The sequence below is a fragment of the Balaenoptera acutorostrata genome, chromosome 10, assembly GCF_949987535.1.
Source record: "Balaenoptera acutorostrata chromosome 10, mBalAcu1.1, whole genome shotgun sequence".
NCBI classification, from domain to species: domain Eukaryota; kingdom Metazoa; phylum Chordata; class Mammalia; order Artiodactyla; family Balaenopteridae; genus Balaenoptera; species Balaenoptera acutorostrata.
Window position 1 is genome coordinate 37,700,065 of NC_080073.1, and position 19,461 is coordinate 37,719,525.

Genomic DNA, 19,461 nt, shown 5'->3' on the forward strand with positions numbered 1-19,461 from the left:
TGAGGCCCCATCCACGTTGGCCTGGGTTCAAAGTCATTGAGTAGCCTGCTGCTTGCATTGCACTCCCTGCCCTTAAAATTGCCCAGAAGATCAGGTCCACCCAGAGAGGCTAGTAAGAATTGAACAGCAAGTTGACAAAACTTGATAACAAAGGCCTGTCTAATAGAGACTTAATAAAATAGTTCATTAATAAAGGTCTATTTAAAGTGCATTCTGATTAGTTCTAAAAATTTACTAATTTTGATAATTTGCTGAAGACTTTTCTTTGGGGATATATCGAGGATCAATTTAAAAGAAAGCAGAGTTTTGGATTTTATTAGATGATGAGTCAGTGACTGAGCCAAAGCTAAAACATAGAGCTGATGATGTTAAAAGGATTAAAATGGGAAGGGTAACAAAAGTCCTTTAGGGAGGCTATGTAATAATAAAATGGTGTAGGATATGTCATTATGTACAGCAATATTCTTCATTTCTTGTTTTTCACCTTCATGAAAACCTTTGGTATTAGGAGGGAATATTATGGAATTCTAGAGTTTTTTTGTTTGTTTTGTTTTGTTTTTTTGTTTCCCTTAAGCAGTATTGGTTTTACTTCTGTTTTGAGGGAGTGGTTGTCTGCTTCAGAGGAGTCTTTGTGTTTAGCAACTGTGAAGAGATATTTGTTCTAGATTGTTCTGTGAAGAGATATTTGTTCTAGATTGTTCCACGGTGATGTGTGTCCTCTTTGTTTAGCACCTAGCATCTCTCCTGCTCCATAACAAGTTTGCCACAGAATTTGTTGCGCATGGTGGAGTACAGAAATTACTGGAAATTCCTCGTCCTTCTATGGCTGCAACTGGTGTATCCATGTGCTTGTATTACCTGTCCTACAACCAGGATGCCATGGAAAGAGTAAGTCCAGTCCATTCAGATGTATGGGAATGGGATAAGGTGGGGAATATTCTGGTACATTCACAGGAAAACTTTTGGATAAGAAAAAATGAATAGGTGGATTAGGTTTTAATGAAAGAAGCAAGGAGCATGAATGTCTGATCTTTACAGAGCATTCTAAAAATGTAAAATTCTTTAGAAAAGGTCCAAAATGTAAAATTTTGTAGTCCTTTTTTTCCTGACTCTCTGAAAGAAAAAAAACCAACAAAAAACCCAAGATGGATTGGGGTCACAGAACTTTTTTTTAGTTTTTGCCATTTTTACTGCATTAGAATTATTTTCAGGCTCTTCTCAGATGTCCCTCAGTGGAGTTATATTTTGCATTTTTGAGTGAGTCTATTATAAAAACAACAGATGATGCTTTGTGTATGTTAACAAATAGTTCGTGGTAGAGACAGTAAAATCATTCCAGTTGTTCTCGGGGCTCCAGAAGTACCCCCTCCGGTTTTTCTGTTTTTTCCAGCTAAGACTTTTTATTTAGTGATTTTTTAAAAAAGTGTAAGTGAGTTGTACATTTGAAAAGAAATGGGTCCCTGGACACCACTAGGGAAGCTCTTGTCATATCTATGCCTGGAATATTTTTCTAATATTCTATGTGGTGTGGCTTTTCTGGTAGAGTGAAGTTGGTAAATTCTTCTTGGGTGGTGTCTTTATTCATCTTTGCATATTTACTATTAGGGTAATATTTTGATTTTAATTTTTTTACTCCTTAAGATTCAGCATTATGCAAGGATATGTAATCTTTTGAGAGTAGTAACCTAATCTGTGTGTGTATGTACAAAATTAATTGTGGTTAAGATAAAAAAGTATCAAACAAACCTGGGTAATGCTTCAGAATTCATTGTCTGACTTACAGGAGACAACAAAATGTGTGTGAACGAATCAGTGAGTGAATGGATATTAAACTTGTAGACTTTAGTATCAGAAGGCTCAGTCACTTTTATCAGGCTGGGGAAGTCCCTTATGTCTCTGAGCCACTTCTTCATCTGTTAGGTGGGACTACTAATATCTGTGTAACAGCGTTGTGAGCATTAAAGGATATAAATATTTGCAGAATTTAGCACTCAGTATGTTTAGGTGGAATTTAAATATTTCTCTAAATCTAAGTTGTTTTCAGGCTTGGAATAGATTGTTATAAAATTTCATTTGTAACTTAAGCTTTAAACTCAGAATGACTTGCCCAGGAGTGATTATTGTATTTTGCAAAGATGTCTATCTACACTGTGAATTTTTCTTCCCTTTTGTGAAGGTTCCTTTCCCCCAAATTTTTAAAAATTACGTTTTATTTTTATTTTTTGCAGGTTTGCATGCATCCCCACAACGTTCTCTCTGATGTGGTGAACTACACACTGTGGTTAATGGAATGTTCTCATGCTTCAGGATGCTGCCATGCTACCATGTTTTTCTCAATCTGCTTCTCCTTCCGGGCTGTATTGGAACTCTTTGACCGCTATGATGGTCTTCGTCGTCTGGTGAACTTGGTGAGGTTCTTCAGTGGCTTCTCTTTGTGAGGAGCAGGGGTCCTGCTTGTCTGGGCTGCCCTTCAGTGGCATTGAAGAGAGGAAGCTTCTGACTGGAGGAATTTTGCTATCATTTTTATGGATGAAGTCTTTTTTCCTCCTTCATTTACAAGTTTCTTTTCCTCTTAAGAGGACTATACCATTGTAAACTTGCCTTGAATATAGTAATCTTACAGGGGGAATTGCTTGATCCTTCTAAAAAGCAACAGTTTTGTGCCTCTCTGTCTTTCAACGTGACTGAAAACTATGTAATTTTTCAATATAGGTTTAATGTTTTGCTTTCATATGGCTACTCTTAGCATGTTGTATGGACAGATGTACTTTGATGTTTGTCAATCTTCATGAGCACAAAAGTTGATTGAAGTCTTTCTCCTCTCCTTTTACTTTTCTCTTCCTCTTTGTTCTTCCTCCTCTTTTGCCCCATTCTTTTGCCTCTTTCTTAATAGATCAGTACTTTGGAGATTCTAAATTTGGAAGATCAGGGTGCTCTTCTGAGTGATGATGAAATATTTGCTAGCCGCCAAACTGGGAAACATACCTGCATGGCCTTGCGCAAGTACTTTGAGGCTCACCTGGCCATTAAATTGGAACAAGTGAAGCAGTCACTTCAGAGGACTGAGGGTGGCATTCTTGTTCATCCTCAACCCCCGTACAAGGTGAGAGGACCTCGTCTAAAAAGGAAACGTTGTTAGCACTGTCTGTAGCATCTTGGGCCTGAAATGCACATTCATATCAATGGAGTCCACGTGGGATGTACATTGTTGGATTATACTTGCACTGTGTGGAGGCAGAATACTTGAAAATGGATGTAGGAAATTCCCTGGTGGTCCAGTGGTAGGACTTGACATTTTCGCTGCAGTGGCTTGGGTTTGATCCCTGGTTGGGGAACTAAGATCCTGCAAGTCACACGGTGTGGCCAAAAAAACCCACAAAAAAACAAAAAAAAAGAAAATGGATATATCGAGGACTTATTTTGCTCCCAGTTGTAAGTTTCTATTTCTGGGATACTAGAACTAAAAGATGAACTGAGATGTCTGTAAAAGGGCTTTCTTTTATGGAAAGTACTAGATATTCTACCTTCTTCTGTGTGGAATTTTTTTCTGAAAGGGCGCATCTATAATTCCACTTCACTGTCATTTTTGAACTTAGTATGTTTTGGAACAAAGATTAGTATCTGTGTGTTTTAAAAATCACAGATTGAAAAGAAACCAATTATTTTACGTGGTGCTTCTTTTTCTTTTTAAGCTGTGAAATATATGCACCAGTGATTTGAACATTTTGTTACCTTTTTGGGCAAAATGTATTATGAGTCTAGTTATAAATAAAAGATTAAACATCATTTATATATAGTCATTGTTTCACATGTGGGCTGTGGACTCAAGAAGTGTGGGATTTGAAAGCTATTATTACTTAGCTTTATTATTAAAATCTGTTGACCACTGAGCTCTGCTGGAGAAGATAGCAGGCAGATTGAGTTCTTTAATAATATGTATCTCTGGGCTTCCCTGGTGGTGCAGTGGTTAAGAAGCTGCCTGCCAGTGCAGGGGACACGGGTTCGAGCCCTGGTCTGGGAAGATCCCACATGCCGCAGAGCAGCTAAGCCCGTGTGCCACAACTACTGAGGCTGCAAGTCACAACTACTGAGCGCACGAGCCTAGAGCCCATGCTCCGCAACAAGAGAAGCCACTGCAATGAGAAACCTGCGCACCACAACGAAGAGTAGCCCCCACTCACCGCAACTAGAGAAAGCCCTCGCGCAGCAACAAAGACCCAATGCAGCCAAAAATAAATAAATTAATTTAAAAAAAAAAATAATATGTATCTCTCCTTTTAGGCATGTTCATATACTCATGAACAGATTGTGGAAATGATGGAGTTTTTGATAGAATATGGCCCAGCGCAGCTATATTGGGAGCCAGCTGAAGTCTTCCTCAAACTTTCTTGTGTCCAACTCTTGTTGCAGCTTATTTCTATTGCTTGTAATTGGAAGACCTATTATGCAAGGTGGGACCATGAAGTTAAGAGTCTGCTTTTTGCTAAAGTTAACGTTGGTTTTCACATAGTGTGTGCTTAACAAACATTTGTTGAATTGAATTGAAATTTTGGACTTGAATCTGAGAAACTAGATTAAGCATGATAATTAAGCATGATAATATCATTTTAAATTTATAGAGTGCTTGGTCATGGTGATTATAAATACTGCAAAATAGGCAAGGATCATTATCTGTACTCTTACAGAAGTTACATAAGCTACATGGCTACAGCTGCAGAGGTGGGGTTGAAGTCCTGTCTGGACACTGGAGTCCAGTATTCTTTGGTACTTAGACTTTAAATCTCTCTCTATTGCTTGACAACCATATATAATATTTATCTTACCTTCACATAAAACTGTATTTTTTGCTCTTGTTATGATTTTCACCATTCAGTTGAAAACAGAGCAAAGTGGGACAAGGCTCAGGGAAAAACAGGTAATGGAATCAGGAGGTTGGGTAGGTTCTATTTGAGGATGATGTAAAAAGAATTAAAACTATATTTTGGAAAAGGTGGAGTCTGAAGGGAAGATAGTAACAAAATTTATAAACAGTGGTTCTTGACCTCCTTTCCCTATCCACCCACTGCCATAAAGACAAGAGGTGCTTATTTAGGGTGCATATAGCTTGTTTGCTAAATCCCAGGATAATTAAATCTAGAGGAATACTTTTGGAGTGGCCATTTTCAAACTTTTTGGTCTCAAGATCCCTTTACTGTATTAAAAATTATTAGAACCCCAAAAAACTTTTGTTTTTACATCTATTGATATTTAACATATTGGAAATTAAAACTGAGAAAATATAAAAATATTTATTTATTTAAAAGTAATCTGAACCCATTGCTTTTTTAGCATTTTTTATGAAAAGTTTCCAAAATAAAACCAGGTGATTTCAGCAAGTTTTTAAAATGTCTGGTTTAATATCTCATATCTGCTTCTATATTCAATCTTTTGTGACATCACACATGACAAGCCTCTGGAAAGCTCTACTATACACTCTTGAAAGAATGAGAGTGAGGAAGGAAAATAACATCTTAGTGTTATTATAAAAATAGTTTTTATATCTCAGCACCTTTTGAAAGAGTCTCAGAGGCTCCTAGGGTCCCCTAACCACACTTCAAGAACCACTGTTTTAAAGTAGGTTATTATATTTACTTGGAGAACATTGCTTTAAAGATGATGGAAACTCAGAAGATAATGAGGAAGGTTATAAATACATTTTTTGAGTGGTAAATTCATATTTGATTACATAAGAAGATATAAATATGTCCTTTAAAAGCTTAACTTTAAAAATAAAATTAAATACTTGTTTTTGCTTAGAATATATAAAACCTTAGAAATGAAAATTATTCTTAGCCACTGTTAATTTCTTTAGTCTTTTTTCCATAATGTATGTAAATATACATAATTGAGATTATAGTATTTAATCAAACTCATCTTTTAAATGAAATATCTCAAAATACATAGATACAGAGAATAATATAACAACTCCTCCATAACCAGGGTTGGCATGTTGCTGTATTTGCTTCTTTTTCAGTTCCTTTCCATTTTCTGCCTCCTGAGAGTGACCAGTCTTCTGAACTTGGTGTGCATTCTCTCCATTCATTTTTTTATTCTATACATATGTGTGGGTGTGTAAACAATAATATATTACTTTTGTATGTTTTAAAGTTATATAAAGTATTATCCTATATATGTCTTTTGCAGCTTGCTTTTTTCACCCTTATTTTTATTTATTTACTTTTTAAATATAAGTTTCAGGTATACAGCCACCCTTACGTGTTTGAGATTTATGTGTTGATATTTATTTGAACTCTTGTATTTCTGTACTGTAGTTTATTCTCCTATTGATGAACATTTAGTGTCTTTTGTTTCTTTTTTTCCTGTTAAATGAATGGTACCACAAACCTCTTTTTGGAGTCTCTCTTGAGGATATGATGTGTATAACCTGGGTTCTAGTGTGTCTTCATTTCATCTATAGTGGATGTTGCCAAGTTGCTTGGAAAATGCTCATACTATTTTCTTCTCCCACAGCAGTCTATGGGAGTTTTCATTTTTATACCTTCTTGCCAATACTTGGTATTGTCAGATTTAAAATTTTATATCTTAGTTTTCTATTTCATTAATGTTGTATTTTGAGCCTTTTCATTTGTCCTTTAGAGTTCTTTGAAAATAATTGTCAGTAGCTGCAAAGTAGTTCATCATATGAGAGTACCATAATTTAACACATATATTCCTTTGGTCTGTGTAAGTTTTCTTAATTCTTTTGCTGTCCATGATGTGTTAATGGAGATCTTAATACATAAATACTTGTTCGTATTGAATACTTCTGATTATTTCCTTAGGACAGATTCCTAGAGGTGAAATTCCTGGGCCAAAGGTTATGAACGTTTTAAGAACTTTGTTTCATATTTCCAAATTATTTTCTGAAAAGAGCATCCTTATTTCTACTCCCACCAAAAGTTTGAGAGCATTTGTCTCTGTACATCTTCATCAGCATTGGGGATTATCCCTTGTTTTTAATCTTAGCAGTCTGATAGGTGAAAATTCCATCCCCGTGTTTTTTGAAATTAAAGTTGTGGTGACTTACAGGCCCTCTCCTGATGCCATGGCTAGGGACAGAGCCATAGTCCCTACTACATCAGTAGTAGTTCTGATCCATTGTCTCTCTGTTTTAGCTGTTGTTGTTTCTTGTGGCTGTATCCTAGTTTCCCTTTGACTAATTCTTCTTCCTGTCCAGGAATGACACCGTGCGCTTTGCTTTGGATGTCTTGGCTATTCTCACTGTTGTGCCAAAAATTCAGCTCCAGTTGGCAGAATCAGTGGATGTGCTGGATGAGGCTGGCTCCACCGTCTCCACTGTAGGTAGGTTGTAGCTTGCCATTTTTGTTATTACGTGGTCTTTGTTTTCCTTTGCCATTCTGGTTGTTACTTACCTGACCTAATTTTACAGTATTAGAACAGAAGGTAGTAGAGGAGGGTACCTTGTAAGTCTTATAAGTCATGCCATTAGTTTCATATAAGGGAGTCATGGTAGTGAATTCAGGTTTTCTGGATGGTATAGGCATTTCCTCTATAATTGTACATGTGCATTCCTGAAAACCTTGTACTCTGCAGAGTGTTGTGCTAAAAATAGAATTTATGAGAAAAACAGATTGGGGCAGACAATAAAAAACTTAAGCAACTTTGTAATCTGAGCCCTAACAAAATTAGTAATTGGCAAGCAGTGCAGAATGGATAGAAGCTATTACACACAAAAACAAAAGGAAAATACACTTTGTTTGAAAATACCCTTTATTAAGAGCAGGGCTGATGAGGGCTGCTGCTAAGGTGAGCATGGCAAGTTGTGTGACTGGCTGTGGGCCCTGGGGTGTACCACTCTGGGGAGAAAGCCCAAGGCATAGCCACTTGTTTTTAACTTGCTGCCACTATAGCAGCCAGGCTGAGGGCTTTTTCCTTTCCTGCTGAAGGTTTTTATTTATTCCCACTATTTTTGCTCTACTTACCCAGGAAAGTTTGTACATGACCCTGGGTGACTTCCACATAATACTGACGTCATTCCCCTATTTAACAACTGCATACAAGGTATTATGTCATAAAGATGCATTGTAGTAGAACTGATTGCATTTTATACAAACTATTGCTTATACTTTTTTTAAAAAAAGTGTAGTTTTCTTTTAAGTGGAACAAAATGAATAAAACTCTAAATTCTGACTCTGGAATAACCGTTGAAGTTGGCCATTAGTTTTATGAGGAATAATATAAAATGTTTATTTTTTCCCCAATAGGTATCAGCATTATTTTGGGAGTGGCTGAGGGTGAGTTCTTTATTCATGAAGCTGAAATTCAGAAGTCAGCACTTCAGATTATCATCAATTGTGTGTGTGGCCCGGATAACAGAATTTCTAGTATTGGCAAATTTATCTCTGGAACTCCTCGGAGAAAGCTGCCTCAGACTCCCAAAAGCAGTGAGCACACTCTGGCCAAGATGTGGAATGTGGTCCAGTCCAACAATGGCATCAAGGTGCTTCTGTCCTTACTTTCCATCAAGATGCCCATCATAGATGCAGACCAGATCCGGGCCCTGGCCTGCAAGGCCCTGGTGGGCCTGTCTCGCAGTAGCACTGTCCGGCAGATCATCAGCAAACTGCCCCTTTTCAGCAGCTGTCAAATCCAGCAACTGATGAAAGAGCCTGTGCTGCAGGACAAGCGCAGTGACCATGTCAAGTTCTGCAAGTATGCTGCTGAGCTCATTGAACGGGTGTCAGGAAAGCCACTTCTCATTGGCACTGATGTGTCCCTGGCACGACTGCAGAAAGCAGATGTTGTTGCCCAGTCAAGGATCTCCTTTCCTGAGAAAGAGCTGCTTCTGCTGATACGAAACCATCTCATTTCTAAAGGGCTTGGGGAGACAGCAACTGTGCTGACGAAAGAGGCTGACCTGCCCATGACTGCTGCCTCCCATTCTTCTGCCTTCACCCCAGTCACTGCTGCTGCTTCTCCTGTTTCTCTTCCCCGTACCCCTCGCATCGCCAATGGCATTGCAACTCGACTGGGCAGCCATGCTGCTGTGGGTGCCTCTGCCCCTTCTGCCCCCACTGCTCATCCTCAGCCACGGGCCTCCCAGGGTTCACTAGCTCTGCCTGGCCCGTCTTATGCAGGCAACTCCCCTTTGATTGGTAGGATCAGTTTTATCAGAGAGAGGCCATCACCCTGCAATGGCAGGAAAATCAGAGTGTTGCGGCAGAAGTCGGACCATGGCGCCTACAGCCAAAGCCCAGCCATAAAGAAGCAGTTGGACAGACATCTTCCTTCCCCACCTACGCTGGACAGTATCATCACAGAATATCTTAGAGAGCAACATGCTCGCTGCAAGAACCCAGTTGCCACCTGCCCACCTTTCTCTCTCTTTACTCCTCACCAATGTCCTGAGCCAAAACAGAGGCGGCAAGCGCCAATAAATTTTACCTCAAGGCTAAACCGCAGGGCATCATTTCCAAAGTATGGAGGGGTGGATGGCGGATGCTTTGATAGGCACCTTATCTTTAGCAGGTAAGGAGAGGTTACCTCACTTCCTGGGAATTGGAATGATTTTTCTATTTAAGTCAAAGTATGTGGGCAATATCAGCATAAAGTAATTAGTCCAGAAAACCATCTGTTGGCCTGAAATACCAGGAATTATCACTGTGTGAATACATGAGCAATGTGACTATACCCCCTTTAGTCAACCATGGGTTCCTTGTGTGATTATTGGCAATATATTGTTAAGATACTGTGTTCTTACTATAACTAGTATGTTTTCTAGAACCCATGCAACAATCTGTCCCTAACTAGGCTCTCAAGTTTGTTTTTGTGCTGGTCCAAGTTGTCTCCTCTTCTCATTCCTTAAAAATCTTAAGTGAAGGTCATGGTATCCCAGGTTTTACACGTGGGAATTTTTGTTATTGCTAAAATTTTTAAGTGAAGGTCATTTTCTCTCTTTTAAAATGAAGATGAACCACTGAAGGTCACTGATATTTTGGAAGAACCCATTTGAAACATAAATGCTTTGTTTTTCCTTCTGTCCTTCTAACAAGAGTTTTCTTTTTCTGAGTCCTTGCCTGTTCTTTGTCTCTGATTCTCTTTTGTTTGCTTAGGTTCCGTCCTATTTCAGTGTTCCGGGAAGCCAATGAGGATGAGAGTGGCTTCACCTGTTGTGCATTCTCAGCACGAGAGCGGTTCTTGATGCTTGGCACCTGCACTGGGCAATTGAAGCTCTATAATGTGTTTAGTGGACAGGAGGAGGCCAGCTATAACTGTCACAACTCAGCTATCACACACCTTGAACCTTCCAGGGTAAAGGTCCCTTCCTAGGTTATTCTCAGTCATTCTTCTAGGATAGGTGGTAAACTGTGGGCTTGTGGTCTGACTGGTTGCCTGTATTTGTGCATAAAGTTTTATTGGAACACAGCTGTGCTCGTACGTTTATGTATTGTCATGGCTACTTCTATGCTACCACGACAGAGTTGAGTACTGTAGTTGCATGCAACACAGACCATATGGCCTGCATAAACCTAAAGTATTTACTGTCTGGCCCTGTGTTTGCCAACCCTTGTTCTAAGACCTGAACATAGATAGATTTTTAATTTGCTTCATTTGGAAACAGAGATTATCAACTATGACCACTAAAGTTTTCTTTTTGTGTTGGAAGGAAATCTCAAAGTACTGTGAATTTTTAGGAAAACAAGCATATGATTCCAGTGGTAGTTCACAGTTTATTAACACTATTCTGTGGATGAAATTGATGCCTTTGCTGTTTCTAAAAGTCAAGACTGTTAAGATGACAAGAATAATTTTCCTAATTTTAAAGTAAAGGAGGTTGACCGTTTATTGGGCTTTCTCTTTGAAAAGCCTTTAAGAATCCTTAGCTAGGAAGTCTAACAGCTGTTTCCAGTTGACTGATATTTCAGATGAGAGAGATGGAGAAATATGGCCAAATATTAAGAAAGGAGGAACCATCTTTGACATCTTTCCAAGTGTCGCATCCCCCCACCCCCCGCCTTGGAACTATTATATTTTAGGAGGATTTAATATTCTCTTAAATTCAGTTATTTTTTAGGACATAGGAGGTACATGTTACTTAAGTCCTAGCAGCTTCTGACCATTTCTTGGTTCCTAAAAGTTTGTTTTCTTTATAATCCAACAATATATTTTATATTTTAGAATGCTAATGGAAGATGGCATTTATATAAACACATGATTACCCACCTTGGGCCTCCCATCTTCTTTTAGGACGGGTCCTTGCTGCTGACATCTGCTACTTGGAGCCAGCCTCTGTCTGCACTTTGGGGAATGAAATCAGTATTTGATATGAAGTATGTATCTACTTTTATCACCTAGTCTGTCTGTTTTACAATTTATCCCCTTCATCTGATTCTTTGACTTAAAGGCTTTTGGGAAGAAGAGGAATGCTATAAGTTATATTGCTGACTTCTCTCTTCCTCATCTGTGGTACATGTTTAATAAGATTTTATTTTTCTTAATTCCTGGGTTTTCTTACCAGGTATATACATTCCCATCACACAGCAGACCCTTCACTAATCCAGAATGGCACATCTGCGTATTTTCTCACATTCACATGTGTACATTGCTGTCTTTGCTGGAGCATATTTCAAAGGCACATGTACCCTGTTAGCCATTTCTTTAACCAGGTAGTTGCCATTAATTGTTTTGGATCTGCTTGGACAAACTGGTGGAGGGGATTTTTGTTGTAATCTTATGTGTACAATTTTTTCCTCTTTGGGAGCTGAGAATCTTAGGTGAGTATAGTCAGGCAAGAGGCTGAGGATCACGTTATTTTCAGTCAGTTGAATAATTATGTCCCAAAGGTCAGTTACATCAGTACTTCTGTTGTTTGTTCATAGGCATTCCTTCACAGAAGATCACTATGTTGAGTTCAGTAAGCACTCTCAGGATCGGGTCATAGGCACAAAAGGAGACATTGCCCATGTAAGTACTTGAGAATCCACTTCTTTCAAGTGATTTGTCTATTTGTTTATACTGAAATTTTCTGGACTGAGTGTGAGGACTTCAAGTCCTGTGGGTGACGAGAAATTACTCAGTGATATTCTTTCCAGATAGAATCTGGAAGTGTAATGAAGTAATTCTGAGCTATATGGGAAAAATGTGAAAAGAACTTAATCTGACAATTTGAGAACTATTTCATTAGCAGAGCAGATATTTTCAAACACTAAGTTTTAGATGAAATAAAGTCCCTGCCTTTATGGAGCCTCACTGGGGAGACAATGAATAAAGAAGCAAATATATAGTATGTCAGGTGGTAAGTGCTGCCAAGGAAAAGAAAGCAGGGTAAGAGGTAGGAAGTGCTTGGTTGTGGTGTGGGGGACTTCCTTTTTATCTAGGAAATCAGTGTCACTGATTGGGTAATGTTTAAGCAGCGTCTTGAAGGAAGTGTGGGCATCGTGCAGATATCTGGGGAAAAGTGATCTAAGATGGGGAATGGCAAGGGGAAAGCCCTTACTTGGGAGGTGGGAGGAAGAAGGTGGGGTAAGAGCTGAGGTCAGTGGTGGGGCATAGCATGTAGCCTCTTGCAATGTGTTGTTTAAGACCTTTGGCTTTTCCTCTGAGTGAGATGCAGACACTGGAGGGTGAGCAAGAAAGCACATGACTGGATGTAAAGTTCCTAAAGTGTGAGTCTGGTTTCTGTGAGAAAGCAAGAGGAGGCTTTCCAGTTAGGAGGGTGTTGTGCCAGCTAATATGTAAGAGCTGCAGTGGGGCTGTGCCTAGGTGGGTGTGGTGGAGGCAATGAGAAGTGATGCAGCTGGGCCCTGGGATTTTGGATACATGGAGTTTGTGATTCTCTTAGACACTCAAATAGGGAATGGGCAGTTGAATATACAAATTGGGGGTTCAGGAGAAAAGTCTGGGGTGGGAGATATAAATATGGGAGTTGTTCACTTGTCGACAGTATGAACCGTGAACTTGGATGAGATCATTCAGGAGGCTAGAGAAGAGAAGTGTGAGGACAGAGTCCTGGCATGTGCTAGTATTTAGAAGTTGCCCGTGTGAGAAGGAACTTGGGAAGGAGAACAAAGAGTGTGGCCAGTTAGGTAGCAGGAGACCTTAGGAAAAAGATGTGCTCTAAAAGGCAAGGGAAGACTCTTTTGAGGAAGGATTGATCTCCTGGGTCAGAAACTGCTGATAGGTTGCATAAGATGAGAATTGAGGGAATTCCCTGGCGGTTCATTGGTTAGGACTCTGGGCTTTCACTGCTGAGGGCTGGGGTTCGATCACTGGTCGGGGAACTAAGATTCTGCAAGCTGTATGGCGTGGCCAAAAAAAAAAAAAGAATGAGAATTGAGAAGTGACCTTTGACTAACCATGTGGAGGTCATTGTTAACCATGTCAGGAGCTAGTTCTGTGCACTGGGATGAAAAATCTGATTAGAGTGGGTTCACGAGAGAACAGGAGAGAAGTGGAGACACTGAGTATAGACAAGTCTTTTGAAGTATTTTGCTGAAAAATAAAGAGAAGGGGGGTAGTAGCTTGAGGTGGGGGATATGGAGTGGTGAAGGGAGGGTTTCTCCCAAACTTAATTTGAAAATGTTAAAATATATAGAAGAGTTGAAATAGTAGTACACATAACTACCACCTAGATTCATCAGTTTAGTATTTTGCCATAGTTTCTTTCTGTGTAAATATGTGTGTTTTTCTGAATCATAGAAAGTAAGTTGCAGACATTTTATCCCTAACTCTTATAACATGTATATCCTAGCAATAATGACATTTTATTACATAATCACACTCTGTTATCAAATGTAAGAAAATTTATAGTAATTCCCGAATATCATCTAATAGCCATCCCATACTCAGTTTTCCCGATTGTTCCTGATGTGTTTGGTTTCAAATGTTTTTTTTTTTTTTTGAACCAGGATCCAGCCAAGATTCACATATTGCATTTGGTTGTTATGTCTCACTAATGTTTTAAAGCCAAGAACCATTTCTCCAGTTTTCATGACATTGACTTTTGAAGAGACCAGGCTAGTTGTCTTGTCCCACGATCTGGATTTGTTTGTTTCCTTGTGGTGTCTCCCTGTTTGTTCCTCTATTAAAGGAGGATTTTTTAAAAAGATTGGCTATATTACAGCATGTCTGTAAGCTGATGGGAAAGATCTGGTCTCTGCATGGGTTGCACATTGTAGACTTTGGATAGTATATTGAGAGATTTTAAGGAGAAAAGGGCATTTTGTTGATGCCTTTCTCCAAAAAGTAACCTATTCTATGAGTAATGTTGGTTAGTCCACATGGAGAGTTTCTCAGTTTCAGTCTTAGAAACATTTTCTGTTTCTTGAAAGTGGGATGGGGAAGAAGAGGGTTTTCTTATCCCTATTGCAGTCTCACTTCTTATTTTCTTACTTGTGGCAAAGAGACTTTTCAAACTTTGAATGGGAACCAAAGTACATAAACTTTGCTTGTATGGGTGTGGTCTTCCTATTTTCCAGTTATTTTCAATGTTAGGCCTTTTATAATTTTGATGGGCTTTGGAAAGCGTGAGAGATATTTTACGCAGCATCTGTTTGAATTTGTCAGTGGATGGATTGGTCTGATTTTTCTCTTCCCACCCCTTCTTCTCTAAAGATTTATGATATTCAGACTGGCAACAAGCTGTTGACTCTGTTTAACCCAGATCTTGCCAACAACTACAAGAGGAACTGTGCCACCTTTAATCCTACAGATGATCTTGTCTTAAATGATGGCGTCCTCTGGGATGTCCGCTCTGCACAGGCCATCCACAAGTTTGACAAGTTCAACATGAACATCAGTGGCGTTTTCCATCCGAATGGGCTGGAGGTCATCATTAATACTGAGATTGTATCCTTTATGCCCATGTCTTAATTGCCATTTGTTACCTAGTTTGTAATGTAGAAATTATTTATCTTTCTACCAATACCTGGTCGAAGTATCCACACAGGTAAATAACCTGGTTTTTTTCCTTTGGTTTGAAGTATTATTGAATCTCTAGTGGATTCTTGTTGATATTGGTAATTATCGTTGACTTTTACTAGCATGTTTTCTTTGTATTGGGAAGTGACCAGATTACTCCCTCCCACTTCCCCAGGTGTCAGATTGACTTTTATCTGTCTTCAGAAGGATTTTACTTTTGCTCTATAGAAATCACACATAAGATTAAAAAGAAGTGCTACTATTGGGAGAGAGGGAGCTCATGTAGTTTTTATGTATATGAGGATATCATAGGAGATTTTCAGGGTCATTATTCAGTAATATGCATTCTACATGCTTTTGCTTTATCTTGATCTTGTTGACTTTTAAAGCATTAATACCTAGAAGGAGGGGAAAAGAAAGTGGTATTTCAGAATTTTCCTCATGAGGTTAAATAAGTTTTGGGGAAAATAGTTTTCCTTGACCTTTCCCCTCCTAGTGGGACCTTCGTACTTTCCATCTTTTACACACAGTTCCTGCTCTAGATCAGTGTCGCGTGGTGTTCAACCACACGGGGACAGTGATGTATGGAGGTAATAAACTTTTCACTTTTCATTATTCTCTTTCTCCCTTCTCTCCCCACTCATTTAATTTGATACTTCCTATTTAGAAATATCTGTCAAATGTGAATTGAAAAACATTTCAAAGTTGTAACATAAAAGATAAAATAATAGTACAAATGGTGACAAAATTTGTTGATGAGAATAATGTTGATTTAGAGTGGAGGGCCACTGGCTTTGAAGATAACAAGTAAATCTTATACAGAAAGAAATTTCATGAGTAATTTACCATGCGTATCATGATGAACTTAAAGAAAAACCTTTTTTGTCTTGTGATTTTTGTACGCTTTCAGCTGTAACAGTTGTTGGAAGCTAGATGAGAGGTTGAGGATATTGTTTGGATATGCAAGGAGGATGCTTTGAGAGGAATTTACTACAGGGAAACTCTCTGAAGTCTTGATTGTCCATTAATATTTTCTGCAGTTGTGAATAGGGGATGTTTCTGATTCTAATAGTATTTTGCTTCCCTTTCCCATTTCCCCTTTCCATCCCAACTAGCTATGTTGCAGGCAGATGATGAAGATGACTTAATGGAAGAGAGGATGAAAAGCCCTTTTGGATCATCCTTCCGAACATTTAATGCAACTGATTACAAACCTATCGGTAAGTGTGAAGGTCAGGTATTGATGATTTTGCCTTGTTTTGGTGTTCCTTATTTAAGATCCTCCATTTTCTGAGAGAATTATAATTTTTCTGCTTTTGAAAAGCAGAGGAGTTAGGGAAATATTTATGAACAGTCACCTTGAATTCCTTTAACAGAAAGGCTGGTTTTAAGATCACAGCAGTAGTCTAGTCCTGAGTCTTGTCACATTCTGTTTTCCAGCGACCATTGATGTGAAACGGAACATTTTTGACCTATGTACAGACACCAAAGACTGCTATCTTGCTGTCATCGAGGTAAAGGGAGCTAGAAGAAATCCTACTGTTTTATTCTGATATTTAAGATCATTTTCAACTTATACTCCAGACATTTTTGTCTGTTAATGTGTTCTAAAGATGATGCATTTCTGGTGATAGATTATGATAATCTACTCATCTGATGGGGAGATACACAGTATAAGAGAAGTAGGAAAATCCTGATATAGAGCATTGTGGAGCGTCCCATCTCCTATTATCCTGGACTCACACTGTCATCCCTTTCTTAGAGGAGTCAATCTCTCTCTAGAACGTACTTGGAACAGTGTTGTTCGCAGGGATGGTGGTCTCTGCCTTGCTGTCCAGGCCTTCTCATCCTGTTTTTCTTTCCCTCTCTGTGTCCTAGGCATAACATTTTCAGAATCAGTTCAAGAATTTTGGGTATTGGAAGCTTTGATAGTTACAGGGTCAAGGTGTGTGAGTGCCAGTCATAGCTGAGGTGCGGATATGGGCCTTCTAAAAACTAACTTCTTGTGGACTGGGTGTTCTATTTCAGAACCAAGGCAGCATAGAGTCTCTGAACATGGACACGGTGTGCAGGCTGTATGAAGTAGGCAGGCAGCGTCTGGCAGAGGATGAGGATGAAGAGGAGGACCAGGTTAGTGGTCTTTGAAATTTCTTTCTGCTGAATAATGCTTTATTAGAAATTATGCATTTCTGCCTTTAGTTATAGGGTTTTTCTTTTCTTTTCTTTTTAAGATTTTTGCTATAGGGGTGTTTGCTACCTGTTAGCATATTCTGAAGGCCTGTCATGTGTCCTTGATCACTGAAACTCATTAGAAGAAAGCAGATTTTTATTATTACAAGACTTTAAGGAGTATCTGATAGTCCTGTGAGTTCCATTTATAGATTAATTTGCAGGTCAGCAATCTCTGATTTTGTTTTAGAGATTTCCTTGTACTCAACCTCAAAACCAGTGCCCTGTCTGGCTTCAGGATAAGCAGGCCCCCATTTTCTCAATGTCAATACAAAACCGAAAAGTCACTCTGCTGAGCTGGATCATAGAAATGGCTTAACCTCTATAAAGTTCTGGTTTGCATTTTCTCAGTTTTATGGCATAGTCTATTTTCAGAGTATAGAATGGAGCTTACAGGTAAAGAGAAGATATTGATGCTTTTGAGAAATTAAACATTTATAAAATGTGGGTCGATGGTATCATGTCTCAGAATCTTAGCTTTTCCTTTTTTATAGGGGATTTTAATTTATGGTCATGTTATGCTAGGTGCTCGTCTGTGTGGTGTGTCAGTTGATGTCAGTTATGAAGAGTTTCTTAAACTTCTGAGTTTCAGCATATCTTTCCTGTCTACTAGGCTCACACCACATTCTTTTTCTAAGGATATACTCTCTTGGCCCGATTCTCCAGACAAATCTGAGAAATGTTTATTGCTGAGTAATATAAAGTTGAAAATGAACAACTAGGTTTTTACATATTTGTTGTAGATAATAAAGCAGATAAAATATCTTTTTTCCAGATCTTGGATTCATTTCTGTTTTTTCTTCCACTATGGTGTTGCTTGGTCTTGGTGCTCTATATCCTCTTTAAGGGCACAGAAGTGCCCTGAGTGAGGGCAGGGGCCACCATAGGACAAGAGGAAGCACACTTTCTTCTTTTTGCCCTGCCATTGCTCTCTCATCCTCACCCCTCCCCTATTCTTTGGTAAATCGTGCTCAATGGTTAGGGCTAATGGAATATCTTTCTGTTAGCATTCTTCCCCAGCAGCTTGTATTTAAGATTTAAAATAATTTTTAAGAGCAAAATTTTTGAAAGTGGTAATTCTAAAAGTTTTTTTTTCATGCAAGTCTAATACTATGGGCCAGTGACTCATGTTTTTTTCTGACAGGACTTAGTACTGACTAAGCAAGGGTGATTTGTTGTGCCAGTTTGAGATTTAGGTATGTGTTCCACTATCGGGCTTTATAGGTTATGAACCTCTACTTTCTCCTCTAAATTGAATCCTTGAGTAAACCCTGTCACCTGGAATCAACAAGCTAAAACAGACTCACCTTACAGTCCTCTGTGTATACTCTCTTGATCGCCACTGTCTCTGGTAGAATGTTCTAACTGTCTAAGTATGCATTTTATTAGAGCTCAGAGATAATTCATAATCCCAAGAAATGGGTTTCTGAGCAGAGTGAGGAGAGGAGACTTGTATGTATTTGGGGTTAGTGGTCACTGTGGGATCAGAGCAGAGCCTTGTGCAGGGCTTGCTTCTTGACCCAGAGGCATCCTGTGCCAGTGCTTCCCTCGTGGGATGCCCTCTTAGGGAGGGGCAGTTTCCCAGCTCTATCTTCCCTCTCTCCTCACACACAGATAAGATAGTCATGATCCTTGTTGGATACCATGGGGATATTATTTTATAAAGCACTTTACTGAAAATGACATCCTCAGTACAATAGTTTTTGTTTTTTCTTGGATAGACTTTATTTTTTAGAGCAGCTTTAGGTTCACAGCAAAATTGAGCAGAAGGTATAGAGATTTCCCATAAATGCACTGTCCCTGTATGCATAGCCTCCCCCATGATCAACATCCCACAGCACAGTGGTACATTTGTTACAAATGATGAACCTACACTGACACATCATTATTGCTCAGAGTCCATAGTTTACATTAAGGTTCATTCTTGGTGTTACACATTCTGTGGTTTGGACAAACATGACGTGTATCCACCATTGTAGTATTGTACATAGTAGTTTCACTGCTCTAAAAATCCTTTGTGCTCCACCGATTTATTCCTCCCTCCCCTCAGCCCCTGACAACCACTGATCTTTTTACTGTCTCTATAGTTTTGCCTTTTCCAGAGTGTCATATAGTTGGAATCATACAGAATGTAGCCTTTTCGATTGGCTTCTTTCATTGAGTAATATGCATTTAAGTTTGTTCCATATCTTCTCATGACTTGGTAGCTCATTTCATTTTAATGCTGAATACTATTCCATTGTTTGGGTATACCACAGTTTATTTATTCATTTACCTACTGAAGGACATCTTCATCACAGTGTTGAATAGTTT

At 38.8% G+C, this 19,461-nt stretch overlaps 1 protein-coding gene across 8 annotated transcripts in view; it reads left to right on the top strand.

The window, feature by feature from the left end:
• Positions 1-19,461, top strand: part of DCAF1 (DDB1 and CUL4 associated factor 1) — a 92,147-nt gene that overhangs the window by 51,465 nt on the left and 21,221 nt on the right. For 7 of the 8 annotated variants that reach the window (XR_009009624.1, XR_009009625.1, XM_007168649.2 and 4 more), the window contains 14 exons: positions 730-888; positions 2,229-2,408; positions 2,894-3,103; positions 4,282-4,451; positions 7,217-7,341; positions 8,265-9,528; positions 10,113-10,311; positions 11,248-11,330; positions 11,880-11,964; positions 14,614-14,847; positions 15,416-15,509; positions 16,035-16,139; positions 16,360-16,433; positions 16,948-17,049. Coding sequence is in view for 6 of the 8 variants with exons in the window: in XM_007168649.2 (XP_007168711.2) it covers positions 730-888; positions 2,229-2,408; positions 2,894-3,103; positions 4,282-4,451; positions 7,217-7,341; positions 8,265-9,528; positions 10,113-10,311; positions 11,248-11,330; positions 11,880-11,964; positions 14,614-14,847; positions 15,416-15,509; positions 16,035-16,139; positions 16,360-16,433; positions 16,948-17,049 (3,084 nt within the window). In the remaining 2 variants the exon portion in view is untranslated. The remainder of the gene's footprint in view (positions 1-729; positions 889-2,228; positions 2,409-2,893; positions 3,104-4,281; positions 4,452-7,216; positions 7,342-8,264; positions 9,529-10,112; positions 10,312-11,247; positions 11,331-11,879; positions 11,965-14,613; positions 14,848-15,415; positions 15,510-16,034; positions 16,140-16,359; positions 16,434-16,947; positions 17,050-19,461) is intronic. The other variant, XM_057555794.1, reaches the window with a different exon arrangement.